Genomic DNA, 18,004 nt, shown 5'->3' with positions numbered 1-18,004 from the left:
TTAGCTGGGCCAGTGTGTGTTGTGATTGGCAGCACTCGGCGCCTAAAATGAACAAAATGACTCGGAAAAAAGATTAGTTCATTTTGCTGAATGAGACTCAAAGGTCCGAGTCGGTAAAATGATCCGAACTTCCCATCACTACATGGTTCCTGTATCAAATGAAGGCCTGCCTTCTGAAATACAAAATGTGCTGTGATTGGTTAGCTGGGCCAGTTGTGTGTTGTAATTGGTTAGCTGGGCCAGTGTGTGTTGTGATTGGCAGCACTCGGCGCCTAAAATGAACAAAATGACTCGGAAAAAAGATTAGTTCATTTTGCTGAATGAGACTCAAAGGTCCGAGTCGGTAAAATGATCCGAACTTCCCATCACTACATGGTTCCTGTATCAAATGAAGGCCTGCCTTCTGAAATACAAAATGTGCTGTGATTGGTTAGCTGGGCCAGTTGTGTGTTGTAATTGGTTAGCTGGGCCAGTGTGTGCTGTGATTGGTTAGCTGGGCCAGTTGTGTGTTGTGATTGGCAGCACTCGGTGCCTGGTCGGGAAATATCATGCCCCTTACCATAGCCGCCTGCGAGCTTCAGTGTAAATATTGCATCAATATCAAATCAATTTGAGCGTGATTTAAACCCGGATGATTGTAACCACTCTAAGTTCGTCTGCCTTGGGAAAGCTAGCGTGTCTCTGACATAGTGATAACACTCGTTGCCTTCTCTAGTGCAGCTCAACCAGGTCTCGTCTCATTCGTCAATATTTGTGATATCACAAATCCCGGAAAATATGCGTTGTAGTCCAAACGAGTCGTTCGTTGTAGTTTTTGAAAAGTGATTTCTGTTAAATAAAATATCTCCTTTTGAATGGGACTTTGAGCTTTGTAACTTTGCAGATCTTTTTTATGCTCAAACAGCAACATTACAGACTAACTAAAGTGGAAAAAGTGAAAACGCATAATAGCACCCCTTTAATGGTAATGTTGCAACCAAACTAGTAAGTTCTTGTCCAAATGAGAAATGATACACTGCATACGTCTAGAGGATAATTATGTGTTTGAACTACATGGCAACAGAAGGTTCTGAAATGACATTAAAGAGAGGGAAACACAGCTGGAGGACATTCATAGAGGATATCGCTAAAGTCTGAAAAGCTTTTGATTATATTTTCTTTCATGAATAACAATTTCAAGATGCATAGAAGACAGCTAATCAAACTACTTCTGCTTTAAACATGATATTGATCTTCTGAAGACAATTTGGTTTTTTGTTTGTTTGGTCTCAAAGTCCAATTCTTCTTGTGCTGTGATTATTGATTCTGCACTTAATGACCGTAGCTTGATGTGAACAACACAGAGGAGAAGCCATCTGGCAGTTAAGATTGCATTATGGTTTTATACATTATAGTAACTTGATCAGAAAAATAAGTTTTTGTTGTTGTTTGTTTTAAATATGTGTCAAGGTAAAGACAACACTCCAAAGTAAACATGGTGGTGAAAAATAAAATGCTAAAAGATTCTATTCCATAATGTGACTTAAAAGATTGCTGTGTATACATTTAATAATCTACAGTATGTTAAAAAAAAATTCCACAGTGTAACTAAAAATCTATTTTCGTACAACAGTAGCATCATATAAACATGGACAAGACATTTCCCCAAAATGCAGATCTTCATTACAAAACAAAGGGAATTCATTCTAAAGAGAGAAAATCTATAAATATTAAGATCTCCTATACTGGTGGATCAGTCATGGGGATCCTGTTCCCATACCAACAATGGGAGACAAACTGAGCAACATGAATAGAATTCTAAAGATGTAAGTGACCAGATCATGCTTGAAAAGCCATGAAGCAAACCAAGCCATACTTCCCTCAGTCAGTTTAAGTGATGACTAATCAAATTTCAAATTTGAAATTTGAAATAAAAAGAGGACATATAACAAATAAATGAATGAATGCATGAATAAATAAAGAATTCAAATTATTATATTTGTATTATATGCATTAAAAATAGACAAATATTCCCTATTAAATTCTTAAGACATTTAAAGGCAGAAACACTCTCCTTTCATGAGAAGCATAGTAAAATATGATGAATTCATATTTTCACCAAAACCACATTACTCAGAAGCTGATACTCTATGACAGTTCGTTTAAAAGGGAACGGCTTAAAATGATGCAAAACAAAGCATCAGCACTCTAAAGGCTGATACCTTTTCGTCCTGCCACGGAACAGTGTCGCAGCTCGTCAGTGTCGCTAGGATGCCAATCAAAGCCGACAGACTCGTGATCCAGCGTCGCTCGGCCATCTCCTCCGTTCTGTCCGCACGACGCTCTCCCACTCCCACACTGACTCCAGACAACTCGGATCATGTGAGAAAACCATTTACAAATCCTACTATGGCGACTACCTGACTCATGAATATTAATAACGTTCCGTGACGCTCGGCAAACTGATTTGCTGAAAGACAGACATTGCTAAATTGAGGGCTTGGCTCATGAATATTAACTACTTAAAGGGGTCATATGATGGGATTAAAATTTTTCCTTTCTCTTTGGAGTTACAAGCTCTTGGTGCATAAAGAAGATCTGTAAAGTTGCCAAGACTAAAGTCTCAAATCCAAAGAGATATTCTTTATAAACGTTAAGAGTCAGCCACACCTACTTAAAACGGCTCGTTCTAACACGCCCCCACATATCTACCTCACTATGTGGAAATATTAGCATAATGCTGCCCAAATGTGCACGCAAAGAAAGAAGGCGTGGTTTCAGGAACAGCAGTCGTGTTGATGCAGCATGTCAGTGAGACGCTGTGATTCAGTGCGAAAGCAAAAGCACTTTATTTGGCCTTCTGGAAGTAGATGCAATTAGGAATCATTGGTTAAGATTTATTTACAACAGAACAGCACAACCCAGATGTTCAAATTTGTGCAACACATTTTATGAACCTAGAAGAGTACAAGGCTGGCTGTGCACAAAGGCTTTTTCAAAAATAAAAAAAAAAAAGGTCAATTCCCACTTTGCTATGACAATCTGGCGCTTCTGAATCAGCGACTGTAAGTATGTTTTGTTATTAGTTTAAGTATTTGCTATTGACTGTTCGAATGCAGAGTTTTGCGCAGCGCAGAGTAACGCGTCGTGTGTGTGTGTGTGTGTGTGGTTTCTCCGGGAATTGGCTGTAATCACATCAGTTCCGCTCATGAATGCTTCTTTATCAGATTAAATGAAGATGCCATCGAAACTTTCTGAAGACAGTAATTTCCCTTCAGAGATACGTTCATATAAAACACCCTCGACTTGTTTTGATTTTGAAATGTGCAGTGCTCATGTTTATTCAACGATGTCAAAAGCCACAAATAAATCAATGTATGGGAAACACTGGTAATGTATATCGAAATATCGGAAATGTGTTTAAAAATCATATCACCATTATTGAAAAAATATTATATCACGATACATATTGATATTGAATTGAATCCAGCCCTACCTTAAATAAACAAATAATTTAGATAATAGCCTACTGAGTTGCTTTCTGTGTACTAATGGGTACCACTGATATTCAAAATAAATGAAATTATAAAATACAAACTATATATATATACAGTGGGTACGGAAAGTATTCAGACCCCCTTAAATTTTTCACTCTTTGTTATATTGCAGCCATTTGCTAAAATCATCAAGTAAATTTTTTTTCCTCATTAATGTACACACAGCACACCATATTGACAGAAAAACACAGAATTGTTGACATTTTTGCAGATTTATTAAAAAAGAAAAACTGAAATATCACATGGTCCTAAGTATTCAGACCCTTTGCTCAGTATTTAGTAGAAGCACCCTTTTGATCGAATACAGCCATGAGTCTTTTTGGGAAAGAGGCAACAAGTTTTTCACACCTGGATTTGGGAATCCTCTGCCATTCCTCCTTGCAGAGCCTCTCCAGTTCTGTCAGGTTGGATAGTAAACGTTGGTGGACAGCCATTTTTAGGTCTCTCCAGAGATGCTCAATTGAGTTTAAGTCAGGGCTCTGGCTGGGCAATTCAAGAACAGTCACAGAGTTGTTGTGAAGCCACTCCTTCGTTATTTTAGCTGTGTACTTAGGGTCATTGTCTTGTTGGAAGGTAAACCTTCGGCCCAGTCTGAGGTCCTGAGCACTCTGGAGAAGGTTTTCATCCAGGATATCCCTGTACTTGGCCGCATTCATCTTTCCCTCAATTGCAACCAGTCGTCCTGTCCCTGCAGCTGAAAAACACCCCCACAGCATGATGCTGCCACCACCATGACTTGTTGGGTCTTTCCCAAAAAGACTCATGGCTGTATTCGATCAAAAGGGTGCTTCTACTAAATATTGAGCAAAGGGTCTGAATACTTAGGACCATGTGATATTTCAGTTTTTCTTTTTTAATAAATCTGCAAAAATGTCAACAATTCTGTGTTTTTCTGTCAATATGGGGTGCTGTGTGTACATTAATGAGGAAAAAAATTAACTTAAATGATTTTAGCAAATGGCTGCAATATAACAAAGAGTGAAAAATTTAAGGGGGTCTGAATACTTTCCGTACCCACTGTATATATATATATATATACATACAGGTAAGTTTAAGGCTAGTAGATTTCTAGATATGAAAGCACAAAGGAATTCGAATCTGTTCTTGTTGTTTATTTCAGTGAAAGTGCCATAAATATTAAGTTACAATACTTATTATTTTATCTTCAAAACTGCATTTTTAAAAAAAGAATCTATTATGACGGTGATGCGTTGAACACCCTGTTCTGATGACGCAGGAGTTGCAACTATGGCAGCTGAGAAGGCCATTCTTTGTGTTCTTTTTGAAGAATTTTCAGAGCCTGATGAAATCAGTATAAATACGTGTTTAATACGACAAAATACGCTCGATGTTACAGTCACTGCCCTTGCCGTCCAGAATAAAAGAGAATATCCCAATCAAATTAAGGGATTTGTGGAAACTGTGGTTCCTAATTATTGTGATCCAACATTTGCCTCGCATTTCAGGATGAAAAGACAAACATTTCAGGTGAAGGATAATCCACTTTTTACCTCCGAGACTGTGTTATGATCTATATGACCTTATTATTTTTAATATAGTATAGGCTTATCATTATTGCTGATCACTGTTGTTGTGCTATGATATTGTAATATTTACCATTATATAATCAGAGCAGTATAGAACAGTTTATGAAAATGTCATTCCATAATACAATAGCAAAATATATAAATATGTATAGTATTTTTATGTTTCATTAATCAGTATTTAGCTAGGGTGACCATACGTGCCATTTTCCCAGGAAAATTTCCCCTTTTATTCAGCAAGGATGTGTTAAATTGATAATAAAGACTTATATCGTTAGAAAAGATTTATATTTTAAATAATCCTGAAAAAAGTATCACAGGTTCCAAAAAAAAAATATTAGGCAGCACAACTGTTTTCAACGTTGATAATAAATCAGCATTTTAGAATGATTTCTGAAGGATCGTGTGACACTTTAGACTGGAGTAATGATGCTGAAAAATCAGCTTTGCATCATAGAAATAAATTATGTTTTAAAGTATATTAAAATAGAAAACCGTTATTTTAAATGGTAATACTATTTTATAATATTACTGTTTTTGCTGTATTTTTGGTCAAATAAATGCAGCCATGATGAACAAAGAAGAGACTTCTTTGAAACACATAAAAAATCTTACTGATCCCAAACTTTTGAACAGCGGTGTATAAGAACCCTTCTCAGAGCAGAGCATTTCTTGTCTGAAAACTGAAAAAGTGCCTCTCTCTCTCTCTCTCTCTCTCTCTCTCTCTCTCTCTCTCTCTCTCTTTTTTTTTCAGGGGAACTCAATATTGACAGAGTTACAGGAGAACGTTACCAATCTTTCACCGCTGAAATCAAACACAACGCTGAACAATGACGACATCATGAGATATAGCAGACAGCTTCTCCTGCCAGAACTGGGTGTTAAAGGTTCAGAAAATACTTTGGTTTTAACAGTAGTTATGAAACTTTTCTTTTCTTAATGCATTGTAAAAATACATTTCTTTCTCCACAGGTCAGGTTGCCATAAGTAATCTATCCGTTCTGGTTGTGGGATGTGGAGGTTTAGGTTGTCCTGTTGCACAGTATCTCGCTGCAGCTGGAGTAGGTAAAGTGACCGTGTGTGTGTTTAATGTGTACATAATCCTGTTAAATATATGAGTTTATCTGTAAGTGTGATCTCACTGGCTGTTTGTGGCTGCACAGCTAGTTTAAATGTCATGTACACTATTATTGAAAAGTTTGGGGTCAGTACGATCAGTAATAATAATAATGCTATGCATTTTGAAAGGATGAATTACATTAAAATGGGACAGTAAATACTTTCATATTGTTACAAAAGTTTTCCATTCAAATAAAAGCTGTTCTTTTTAACTTTCTATTCATCAAATAATTCTGAAAAAAATAAATAAAAATAAAATGGTTCACGGTTTCCACCAGATTATTAAGCAGCAAAAACTGTTTTCAACATTGATAATAATCAGGAACATTTCTTGAGCATCAAATCAGCATATGATTTCTGAAGGATCATGTGACACTAACTAACTAATGTGTGAAAGTTGTTAATGCAGTGTGTGTTTTCAGGATGTTTGGGTCTTTTGGACTATGATGTGGTGGAACTGAGTAACCTGCACAGACAGGTGCTTCATACAGAACTGACTCAAGGCCAGCCTAAAGCCCTGTCTGCTGCCCAGGCCATCAGCAGGTACTGTCATCTTCACTCACAAAATCCCATTAAAGGAGAAGTAAACGAATGAGAATTGACTGGTAGTGATCTCTTCCAGGTTGAACTCCATGGTTCAGTGTGTTCCATATCACCTCCAGCTCTCCCGAGAGAATGCCATACAACTCATTCAACAGTATCCACTCTCACTAATTGCTACTGATCAGTTAATCTTGAACTTTTCATGGTCCTGTACAGTGCAAAACAGATTTATTTGTCACCTTGATTTTGTATCCTCATGTATGACTATCTATCTGCACACTAACAAACATATCTGTACATTTATCTAAACAATTAAATTTTTTCCTATACTTCTATTTCTGTATATAGTACATTATTCAAATTTTTTTTTATTATATATATATATTTTTATTATATTAGTTTTATATTACATCCCTACTGTGTTATTCCTATGTATGTCTACACTATCATGTATGTCTGCACTATGTTTGTACTTTCTTTTACACTGGAAGCTCCTGTCATTAAGTCAAATTCCTTGTGTGTGTAAACATACTTGGTAATAAAGCTCTTCTGATTCTGATTCTGATTCTGATTATTTTGTTGCATAATTATAGAATTATTAAATTATTGCATAATTTCAGCCAGATTCTATTCAAACTTTGTGCATTCTATCTGTTGTTGTTTTTTTAAAATTGTTTAAATGAAGAAAATGTATGAAGTTTGAAATTGACTTGCATTGTTAGAATGTGTGCTAGACAACGGAAACTGATGATGTCACCATGCTGTTTGTGTAATGAATAGCACTTAGTCTTCTTTTTTGCATTTAATTCCATACAAAATTTTGTACGATGTATGCTGAGTATCTTGACAAAGGCAAAAGAGCTCTGAATAACTTATTGAGTTATTTCAGATTAAAAAATGTAATGTAAAAATTTAATTCTGTTAGAATTCTGTAATGATTCAGTGATTTTGCAATTATTTCTTAATGTTGCAGGGTTCTGCACTGAGGGTATGACTTTAGTGTGACTTGTTTTGATATTGTGTAGTGCCTGGAATAATGGGTTGCCTTCAAGCATTGGAAGTTCTGAAAATTGCGTCCGGTCAAAGATGTATCCTTTTTTTGCTCTTAATGACACCCTAAACTCAAACAATTATGGCTTTTTTTATACACACCTAATACCTTACTGTAGGCATAACATAAGGAAATATCTCCTTAACCGGTCAGTTCAGCCTCATTTGAGAAGCAGCTGTTGATGTTTGATGGTCAGGAGGGGCGTTTCCACTCCATACGGCTGCGGCCCAAGCAGGCTGAGTGTGTGGTATGTGGAGAGACACCCACGGTGACTGAGCTCCAGGACTACGAGCAGTTCTGTGGCTCCGCTGCTACAGATAAGGTCTGAGGATGAGGAAAACTCCCACTTCCTATATTCAGGTCTGCATGTGTCAAAGATGCAAAGTAATCAGCTGTGGTTAAATGTCCACAAGGCGTCACTGTGAGATAGTTCAGTTATTATGGAGAGTGAGTTGTGCATTACTTTCATTGTGACCATATGCTACTCTTAAAGGGATAGTTCACCCAAAAATTAAAATTTGATGATTATCTGCTTACCCCCAGGGCATCCAAGATGTAGGTGACTTTGTTTCTTCAGTAGAACACATATGATGATTTTTAACTCCAACCGTTGCAGTCTATCAGTCGTATAATGCATGGCAATGGTAACAAAATCTATGAGAGTAAAAAAAAACCATGCACAGACAAATCCAGATTAAACCCTGCGGCTCGTGACGACACATTGATGTCCTAAGACACGAAACGATCGGTTTTTGCCAGAAACCGAACAGTATTTATATAATTTTTTACCTCTAATACACCACTATGTCCAACTGTCTTCGGGCACGTGCACGGCATCCGGTGCGTGAGGTATGTACGTGCTCTGGTGTAGTTTACGTTAATGGGTGTGTTGATATCCAGCCGAAGAGCAATCAACCATAACTTCAGGCGAGCAGGCTCAGTCACCACTCCCGAATGAGTTTGGGGGCGAGAGAATGTAATCTTTTAATTAAGATATTTTTGATGAAATCCGAGAGCTTTCTGACCCTGCATAGACAGCAACGCAACGGACACGTTCAAGGCCCAGAATGGTTGTAAGGCCATCTTTAAAATAGTCCATGTGACATCAGTGGTTCCACCATAATTTTAAGAAGCCAGGAGAATACTTTCTGTGCGCAAAGAACAAAAATAACAGTCTCCACAGCCATTCACGAGAGTACCACGACCATGCGTTTACAAGCAGAGGAATGCACATGCATGCATCATGGTACCCTTGTGAACACGTGTCGAGAACTGTCTGACACGGAAGAGAAGAAATACAATTACAGCTCATTGTGTTCTCATTTGACATTTACACTTGAGAACATATTGACATTTTGTTTCATTTGATTTATTGCTTAAATTTCCTTTACTTGGTCTTGAAAAGGTCTTTAAGAAGTCTTAAATTTACCTTCATAAAACATGCAGAACTCCTGATTAAAAATACAGTAATAATAATCATCATCATCATTATTATTAATTTTATTGAATGATAATAATAGTAATTATTATTTCAAATATATGACAATAGAAAAGTTATTTTAAAGTGTACAAATATTTCACAATGTCTGTGTATTTTTTTATCCAGTAAATATAGCCTTGGTGAATATTAGAATCTTCTTCCGAAATCTTACTGATCCCAAACGGCTTTGAGTGGTAGTGTGAGCATTATAAATTAAATTTTATTAAATTGTTAATTTTATGAAGTATTTTTTAAATTAAATGCTTAAAATAATTAAACGATAGTATAAATAATATAAAATAATTAATAATTAAATTGTAATAGTATTTCACAATGTTATTGATTTTGACCATTTTTGATCAAATCAGCCTTGTGATCAGCCTTGGTGAGTGTGGCTGCTTTCAAAAACATTTTAAAGTGTTTACTGATCCCAAATTTTTGAATGGTGGTGTAAGTATTAAACTTAAGAAAATAAAATTCCTTGCATTCGTATAGCAGCCAGGACAAACACAATTAAGTCGAAAATCAAATCATAAACAAAAACACACACAAAAAAAGGTTTGAAGTACAGTCTAAGATGAGCACCTGATCACACATGACATGGCTTTCTTCAAAATTTGCTACATCAGCATTTATGTGTGGTGGTTTTAGGTTTAAACGTTGTGAAATGAAAAACAGTGCTGATTATTCTCTCTTGTATCTGCTTTATTTCATTTCCAGTGTCGAAGATTGATTCTTCTAACCAAAGAACAGAGAGTCTCTGTGCAGGTAACACTGTTGTTTGTCATAATTCTGGGCAGGCAGAGGAATGTAATAAGGGGTGTTTAAATTTCCATTTGGTAGTTTAGATTATATCTTAGCCAGTTAATTACTTAGCATTGAGGAAATGTGCAGCTGCCCGTTATATAAAGCAGGTCTGATCTGTCACCTTGCACTTCTGTGTACTTTCCTTCCTTAAATTATATATGTATATGTATGTGTGTGTATATATATATATATATATATATATATATAATGTCTTCCATTGCAGGAGTATAAAGCCGTTTTAGACAGTTCAACCCCTCATCTCCTCATTGATGTTTGACCCAAAGTAGAGGTGGACATTTGCCATCTGCCAACCTCAATCAGTATCCTTTCCCATGGTCTCCATTTAACAATTTATTATTACACATTTGCAATATTAAAATATATATAAGATGACCTAAACTTGAAGATGAACTTTAAAATGAGAAGTCAAAAATTGAAGAAACAACCATGGTTAAATGATGTTACTCAGAATCTTAGGCGGGTTTGTTGATATGCCGTGCTTAAGTGGCTTAAAGGGATAGTTCACCCAAAAATGAAAATTAGTCCTGGCTTTTCCAAGCTGTATAATGAAGTGAATGGTGCCTCTGTTTTTGAAGCCGAAAAAAGTGCATCCATCCATCATAAAAGTACTCCACACGGCTCCGGGGTGTTAATAAAGGCCTTCTGAAGCGAAACGATGCGTTAGTGTAAGAATAATATAGATTTTTAAAAATGTGTAAACTGTAATCTCCAGCTTCCGGTTGCTCAAGCAGGCGTGTTCACGACAAGGCGTTCGAGCGTTTTTTATACTCGGTCCAAGGATTTGTATGAGAGTTTTTAAAAAGTTTTTTTATTGGTAAGAATGATACTATTCTGTCAAATATTTAGCCTGCAGGGAATGTTGTTGCCGATTTAAGGAATTTTTCCAATTTTTTGAGTAATTTCAGATTGGCTTCCTTAGCCCAGTTGAAAGACATTATATTGCATTTAAAGCCAACTACTTCACTTTATGATGTTTTCCTGTCGCGATTGTTTAAAGAGGTTGTAGACGCTATTGGTCCTAGTATTTTAATGATTATTAACAGTAACTTATTTTATGGCAATGTACCATTAGGGTTTAAGTATGCGATTATTGAACCAGTTTTAAAAAAGGCAAATATGGATCAACAGGATTTCAGAAATTTCAGGCCTACAGTATTTCAGATTTTGGAAAAAGTTGTTCATAATCTAATTTTTTTTGACTGAAAATAACAATGGATTTTTTCAGTCTGGATTTAGGATCAAACATAATACGGAATCAGTGTTATTAAAGGTTGCCAATTATATTTTAAGTATTGACTCTGGGGAAAGGTGTTGCCTTAATAATTTTAGATTTGACCGCAGCCAGCCTGTGATACTATAGATCATGTACTTTTAATAGAATGTCTTCGAGATTATATTGGGATCAGTGGTGTAGCCCTTAAGTGGTTTTCTTCTTATCTGCAGGACAGGACATGCTCTGTTAAAATTGGAAACCATGTTTCTGCATCTGCAACTACTTCCTGGGGAATCCCACAGGGATCAATTCTTGGTCCAACTTTGTTTTCTTTATACATGCTGCCCCTGGGGTAAATTTTTAAGCAGTAAATTTTTTTAGGCAGGTGTTACATTGCAAATAATTTCCTACAATTAAATGAAGATTATTATGTTTGAAGTTTATTGTATTTGGTAACAAACAGCTTGAGAAAGGTGTGGTTGAAAGCCATGGACTATTGTCAAACAATTTACATGGTTATTTATGATTCTGAAATCCGTTTTGACCGTCAAGTAAACCGCGTTGTGAATCTTTCATCCTTCTTTCAGTTAAGGAAATTGTCTAAACTGAAAACTATGCTTTCAAAAAGGACTTAGAAACTGTTTTACATGCTTTTATTTCAACACGATTGGATTATCTTAATGACATATCTAGTGTATCTCTGGTTACTCGTCTTCAGTACACTCTTAAAAATAAAGGTGCTTCAAAAGGTTCTTCAAGCGATGCCATAGAAGAACCATTTTTGGTTCCACAAAGAACCATTCAGTCAAAGGTTCTTTAAAGAACCATCTCTTTCTTACCTTTTTATAATCTGAAGAACCTGCTTTCGCCACAAAGAACCTTTTGTGAAACAGAAAGGTTCTTCAGATGCTAAAGGTTCTTTATGGAACCATTTAGACAAAAAGGTTCTTCTATGGCATCGTGAAGCACCTTTATTTTTAAGAGTGTATATCCAAAATGCTGCAGCGAGACTTTTAACATCATATAACATTAATGATCATTTAATACCTGTGTTGGTATCTCTGCACTGGCTACCTGTAAAATATCGAATACAATACAAGGTGTTCACGTTTATTTATAAAGCATTGCATGATCAGTCTCCTGAGTATATAAAGGATATGTTAATCCCTTACCAATCTCATCAACTTCTGCACTCTTCTCAGAGCATGCTCTTAACTGTCCCAGTCTCCTCTGAGGTGTAATGGAGATTGTGATTTTTCTGTTGCAGCTCCTGCGCTTTTGAATGCACTGCCATTATCTATAAAATCCTTGGCAAGCATGGACATTTTAAAAAGGGACTTAGACTCGTTTAATCAGGCATTTTGGCGTTTGATTAGGTCTTACAAATTGTGAATGATTTTTGTATGTTTTTATTTTATTTTTATTTTTTTACTTGTGAGTACAAAAACACTGTACATGTGGGTCACCAGTGCACTATGGAATTGTATGTTCATAATTAGGGCTGTTGATTTAACACGTTAATTTGGTTAGATTAATTATGAAAAAAATAATGTGTTAAAATTATTCACACATTTAACACACCCCGCCCTGGCCCAGACCTTACATAATCTTGAATGCAGTTGCTGATGAACATGATGCAGGACGAATGACTGCGTAATGTAGCCTATTAGAATGCAGTTATATGCCCTTAAAATTCAAGATATAAGGGCAAAAAAACCCTGTATGGGTTTTTGTTTTCTATTTATATCATATGATATAGTTTAGCACTATAACACAAGCACGAGTTTCCTTACCCAATGAATCCATGTTTTTGAATGAATCGACTGAGTCAGTGATTCAGTGATTCATAAAGAGTCCATAACCATCTTCAAGAAACGACTAAAAACACATCTGTTACACCTTTATTTGACCCTCTAACTCTAGCACTTTCTATTCTATTTTAATTCTACTTTATCTATATTTATCTTCTTTTTTGTTATTTAAAAAACATCAACAAAAAACTAACAAACACTAGCTTTCTATTTTTTTGTATTCTATCTACTTGTTTTTCTTTGTGTGTGTGTATATGTGTGTGTGTATGTGTATAATATATGTATATATGTGTGTATATATATATATATGTGTATGTTTGTGTGTGCATATATATATATATATATATGTGTGTGTATGTATATACAGTATGTGTGTATATGTGTGTATGTATATATGTGTGTACAGGTGCATCTCAATAAATTAGAATGTCGTGGAAAGTTCATTTATTTCAGTTGTTGAGATAGTGAATTGGTGGGTTTTTGTTAAATGTGAGCCAAAATCATCACAATTAAAAGAACCAAAGACTTAAACTACTTCAGTCTGTGTGCATTGAATTTATTTAATACACGAGTTTCACAATTTGAGTTGAATTACTGAAATAAATGAACTTTTCAATGACATTCTAATTTATTGAGATGCACCTGTATGTATATATGTGTGTATACGTGTGTATGTATATATGTGTGTATATGTGTGTATGTATATATGTGTGTATATGTGTGTATCTCATCACCTGTCCAATACAGTCCCAACAGTGAAGCATGGTGGTGGCAGCATCATGCTGTGGGGGTGTTTTTCAGCTGCAGGGACAGGACGACTGGTTGCAATCGAGGGAAAGATGAATGCGGCCAAGTACAGGGATATCCTGGACGAAAACTGTTAATAAATAACAATTTGTCCCTCGTATCTCTTTGCTGCCTTGAAGAATTCTCAGTTCCTTAAAGTGTATAATACGGCCGGGAAGTAAGAAAACACACAGTCAAATGTATTCTCAATACTTCAATTTAACATGCTACGACCGTTCGATTTAGTACAATGCATGCATGCTATTGGTCAAACTACTTTTCAGTCATTACCCTGAAAGCACAAAACATCAGCCAAAGTAGTGAGTTTGTGAGCTAAATTAATTAATACGGTAATAATTTTACAATAAGACTTGTTACTGTTAATTAATGCGATACTGTATCATGAACTGACAGCGAACATTGCTCATTTTATACATTTATAAATAGTAGTTCATGTTCGTTTCTGCATATACTAAGACATTTTTAACATTTAACAAGTTGTGTATGTAGTATATATATGCTTAGAGTAATAATTAATAATGCATTAACTAATGTTAACAATTAAATTTTAGATTTACCATTAAAAGGATAAAAGCTCCTCCACTAGTCCGTCTGCCAGTGTCCTCTTTTTTTTGTGTGTGTGAAAAACTCACTACAGTCATCCTGCAAATATAACTTTTACCTACTTGGCAGGTGTTGAATTTGTGGGGCACAAACACTGTTCTCACTGCCGCTGGTGTTTCATCGTGTTTTTTTGTCTGGTACTCTATACCAGAGGTTCTCAAAATGGGGTCTGCAACCCATAGCTGGGGGGCTGCGAAATAATTCTAGGGCCCTATGATTTTTGCGATGCAGAAAATGTGGACTTATTTGTGGATTCCAGTAATAAAGATACGGAAAGACATGGAACAATTAATGTCACGGAATTTGGTATTGCTGTACACTTAATGAAATTGCGATATGGATTAGTGTTTGTGAATATTAAAGCAGAAAAAACAATGCTATTTAAATATGTGGTCCACATGAGAGCTGCTCTGAGAGTCACTTCATCAGCATTTCATCATTTCATTTGAGAAAAAGTATCGTCAGATACACACACAAACTCAAAGCTCAAAATAATGTTTTAACTTGAAGCATTATGACAGAAATATATTACTATTGTACAGTAGCGTGTACTTCCCAAAGTAATAATAATAATACAAAAATTATGAAAACTTCATTTTTGTAAAGAATAATCAAATCCATGTTTTAATTGTAACACTAAACATCTGATGTGCAGCACTTCATTTGCCTAAAAATAAAGTAAGCTTTTATTTGATTACATTTGAAAAGATTCAGTTGTTAATGTTTTATGCCTTCATTTGATTACCACCGTTTCTGATAATAAATTTGTATTAACTTATAAATACAGAAAAATTTAGATGACAACACAGAATTTCTTAAAAATAAATAAATAAATAATAATAATAATTCATAGGGCTCTATTATTGTAAATAATAATAATAATTAAGTTGTTAAAGTTTTATGAATTCAATTGATTAGACATGCTTTTTGATTATTAAAATGAAACCATTAAAATGAAATCGGGAAAACAGTAAAAAAAAGAAATTTGGGAACAATAAAACTGAATTTGAGAAAAACATAAAACAGATTTCATATGACTCTAAAATATATAATTTTGAAACTTTAAATAAATTGTTAAATTGTATAGTTTTATGATTTCAATTAGACATGCTTTTTGATTACTACTGTTTGTTAACCATTAAAAATTAAAGTGTGTGTGGGGTGGGGGGGATTAAAGTGTAAGTTCCAGTGAAATTTAAGAATACAAATTGTACAAAGTATATGCTTAATCACTGTTATAATTATGAGGGAGTTTATGAGAAAATATTCTCCCCTGAGGGGTCCCTGATGCCAAAAGGTTCGAGAACCCCTGCTGTATACAATAGTAGTACAGTATTTACCTTATGAAGTGCTGGAAGAAATTTGATTGGTGAAGAATCTTTCTGCTTCAGACTACTCCAACCACCAAGTCCTGAGCAGATTTAGTGATTTATTTTATGTTGTCTTATTATTTGATATGACATTTAGTTGGGTGGTGTGAGAGTGTGAGAGAAAGCCTGAAAGCGGTTTTGACAACCCTGTCTTAAGAAAATGTAAAAATCGAGTTCATTCCTTCTGTTTCATTTCCTTACATTGCATGACAGACATTCCACTTTCTAGTCTAGAGAATAAAAAGGCTGAGCACATCACTCTTTTAAAAGATACAATTAGTGACCATAAACAACAGATGGACAGCAAATCTCAAGTCCCAGGTAAGAACCCTTTTAAGAATCATTTTTGTTACATGCCATTTTTTTGTGATCAGTGTTTAACACTCCATGCTCCTGCGTCTCAGTTCTTTTTGCTCAAGCAAACATGGTGCTGAAAAATAAGTTCATCCACTGAGCAGATCTGAAAACTGACTGTGTAGAGCTGTACATCTTAAGTGAGACTATCTTTATACACAGTAAGCGCTTGTCTGTATGCCAGATGCCCACAGCCAGCCAGCCCTCATTAGACGTGCTGAGTATTCTGAGCACAGAGGAGGCCTAACCTGAGTTTTCTCAAGTTAATTAAGCATTTGGAGAACAGTGTTGCCAGCTACCTTGCTTTTCTTGGATGGATGATGAGGTGGTGATGATGGAGTTTCAAAGCAGATATTTTCCAACACAGAAATGGCTTAGTCTTGAGAAAAAGCTGGCCCAGCATTGAATAATCAAGTCTTTTTGGAGTCTTGAATGTTTAGATTATTGTTTTTAATGAGATCTGTTTGAGCTCATTCAATATGCCCAAAGTGTTATATATTTTTCTTAAATCTTACCCAAAACTTTTGAATGGTAGTGTGTCACGGTGTCCACATAAATATTAAATGTTTTCATGGTTGCTGCATTTTTGATCAAATAAATGCAACCTTGGTGAGAGATTTCTTTCAGAAACATTAAAAAAAAAATCTTAATTATTCCAGACTGAAATAATTATTCCAATATGGTGTGTTTTATTTGGGAAAATAATCTTCTTTTAAATAGCAGTATGACTGGAGTGAATAAACTTACTTTGTCTTACCTTTATTGTCTTGTAGTGTTTGTGGTTTGCAAACTTGGCAATGACTCCCAGAAGGCGGTTCAGCTGCTGGAGAAAATGTCTGGACAAGAAGTCGAGCAGATCGCTGTGAAGGATGTCATCGGAGGATAGATCACGCTTTTCCTCGGTATTGACAGTCATTATTCATCTGTATTAATTTCATGAATGAAAGCAATAAAGTTGAAATGATTTTACACTGCCTATGTACTGTAATTTCATTGATGCTGTTATTGGGATGAATTATGATACTTCATCACTTCCCCCTGCCTTTTTGTTGTTTTAAAATATATTTTAATGTGTGTAATATTATCAGACTGATTTCTCCATTTAAAATAATTAGTAGTTATTCTTAATCTGCACCTTTAATTTCATGCTATAGATTCTATTAATATGCATTATATATATAGATTTTTAATGTTTTTTACAGGAGTTTCTTATGCTCATCAAGGCTGCATTCATTTGATCAAAAATACAGGGAAAAAAAATATATTGTGAAATATTATTATGATGTAAAATAAAGTTTTTATATTTCAATATACATTAAGATCTAATTTATTTCTGTGATGCGCAGCTGTATTTTCAGCATCATTACTCCAGTCTTCAGTGTCACATGATCTTCAGAAATCAGTATAATATGCTGATTTATTATCAGTGCTGGAAACTGTTGTGCTGCTTAATATTTTTTTGGAACCTGTGATACTTTTTTTCAGGATTATTTGATGAATAAAAAGTTAAAAAGAAGAGCATTTATTTAAAATATAAATCTTTTCTAACAATATACACTACAGTTCAAAAGTTTGGGGTGAGTAAATTTTTATTCTTTCTGTTTTGGAAAGAAATTAAAACTTTTATTCAGCAAGGATGTGTTAAATTGTTAAGAAGTGATAGCAAAGATTTATATTTTGAATAAATGCTGTTCTTTTTAACTTTTTATTCATCAAAGAATCCTGAAAAAGTATCGCAGTTTCCA

The 18,004-nt window shown here is 35.0% G+C and overlaps 1 protein-coding gene and 1 pseudogene across 1 annotated transcript in view; one reads left to right on the top strand and one right to left on the bottom strand.

The window, feature by feature from the left end:
• LOC107558352 (glutaminyl-peptide cyclotransferase-like) overlaps positions 1–2,378 on the bottom strand; it is an 11,157-nt gene extending 8,779 nt beyond the window's left edge. Inside the window, exon 1 of the mRNA XM_016242010.1 lies at positions 2,202–2,378. Coding sequence (XP_016097496.1) covers positions 2,202–2,297 — 96 coding nt within the window. The 5' untranslated portion in view covers positions 2,298–2,378. The remainder of the gene's footprint in view (positions 1–2,201) is intronic.
• Positions 2,379–5,837: 3,459 nt separating this feature from the next.
• Positions 5,838–17,231, top strand: LOC107558345 (adenylyltransferase and sulfurtransferase MOCS3-like; annotated as a pseudogene).
• The last annotated feature ends 773 nt before the right edge of the window (positions 17,232–18,004 follow it).

Source organism: Sinocyclocheilus grahami, unplaced genomic scaffold, assembly GCF_001515645.1.
Source record: "Sinocyclocheilus grahami isolate Dianchi unplaced genomic scaffold, SAMN03320097.WGS_v1.1 scaffold642.1, whole genome shotgun sequence".
In the NCBI taxonomy this organism is placed as follows: Eukaryota; Metazoa; Chordata; class Actinopteri; order Cypriniformes; family Cyprinidae; genus Sinocyclocheilus; species Sinocyclocheilus grahami.
The sequence above is the reverse complement of the archived record's forward strand: the minus strand, read 5'-3'. Positions and strand labels throughout refer to the sequence as shown.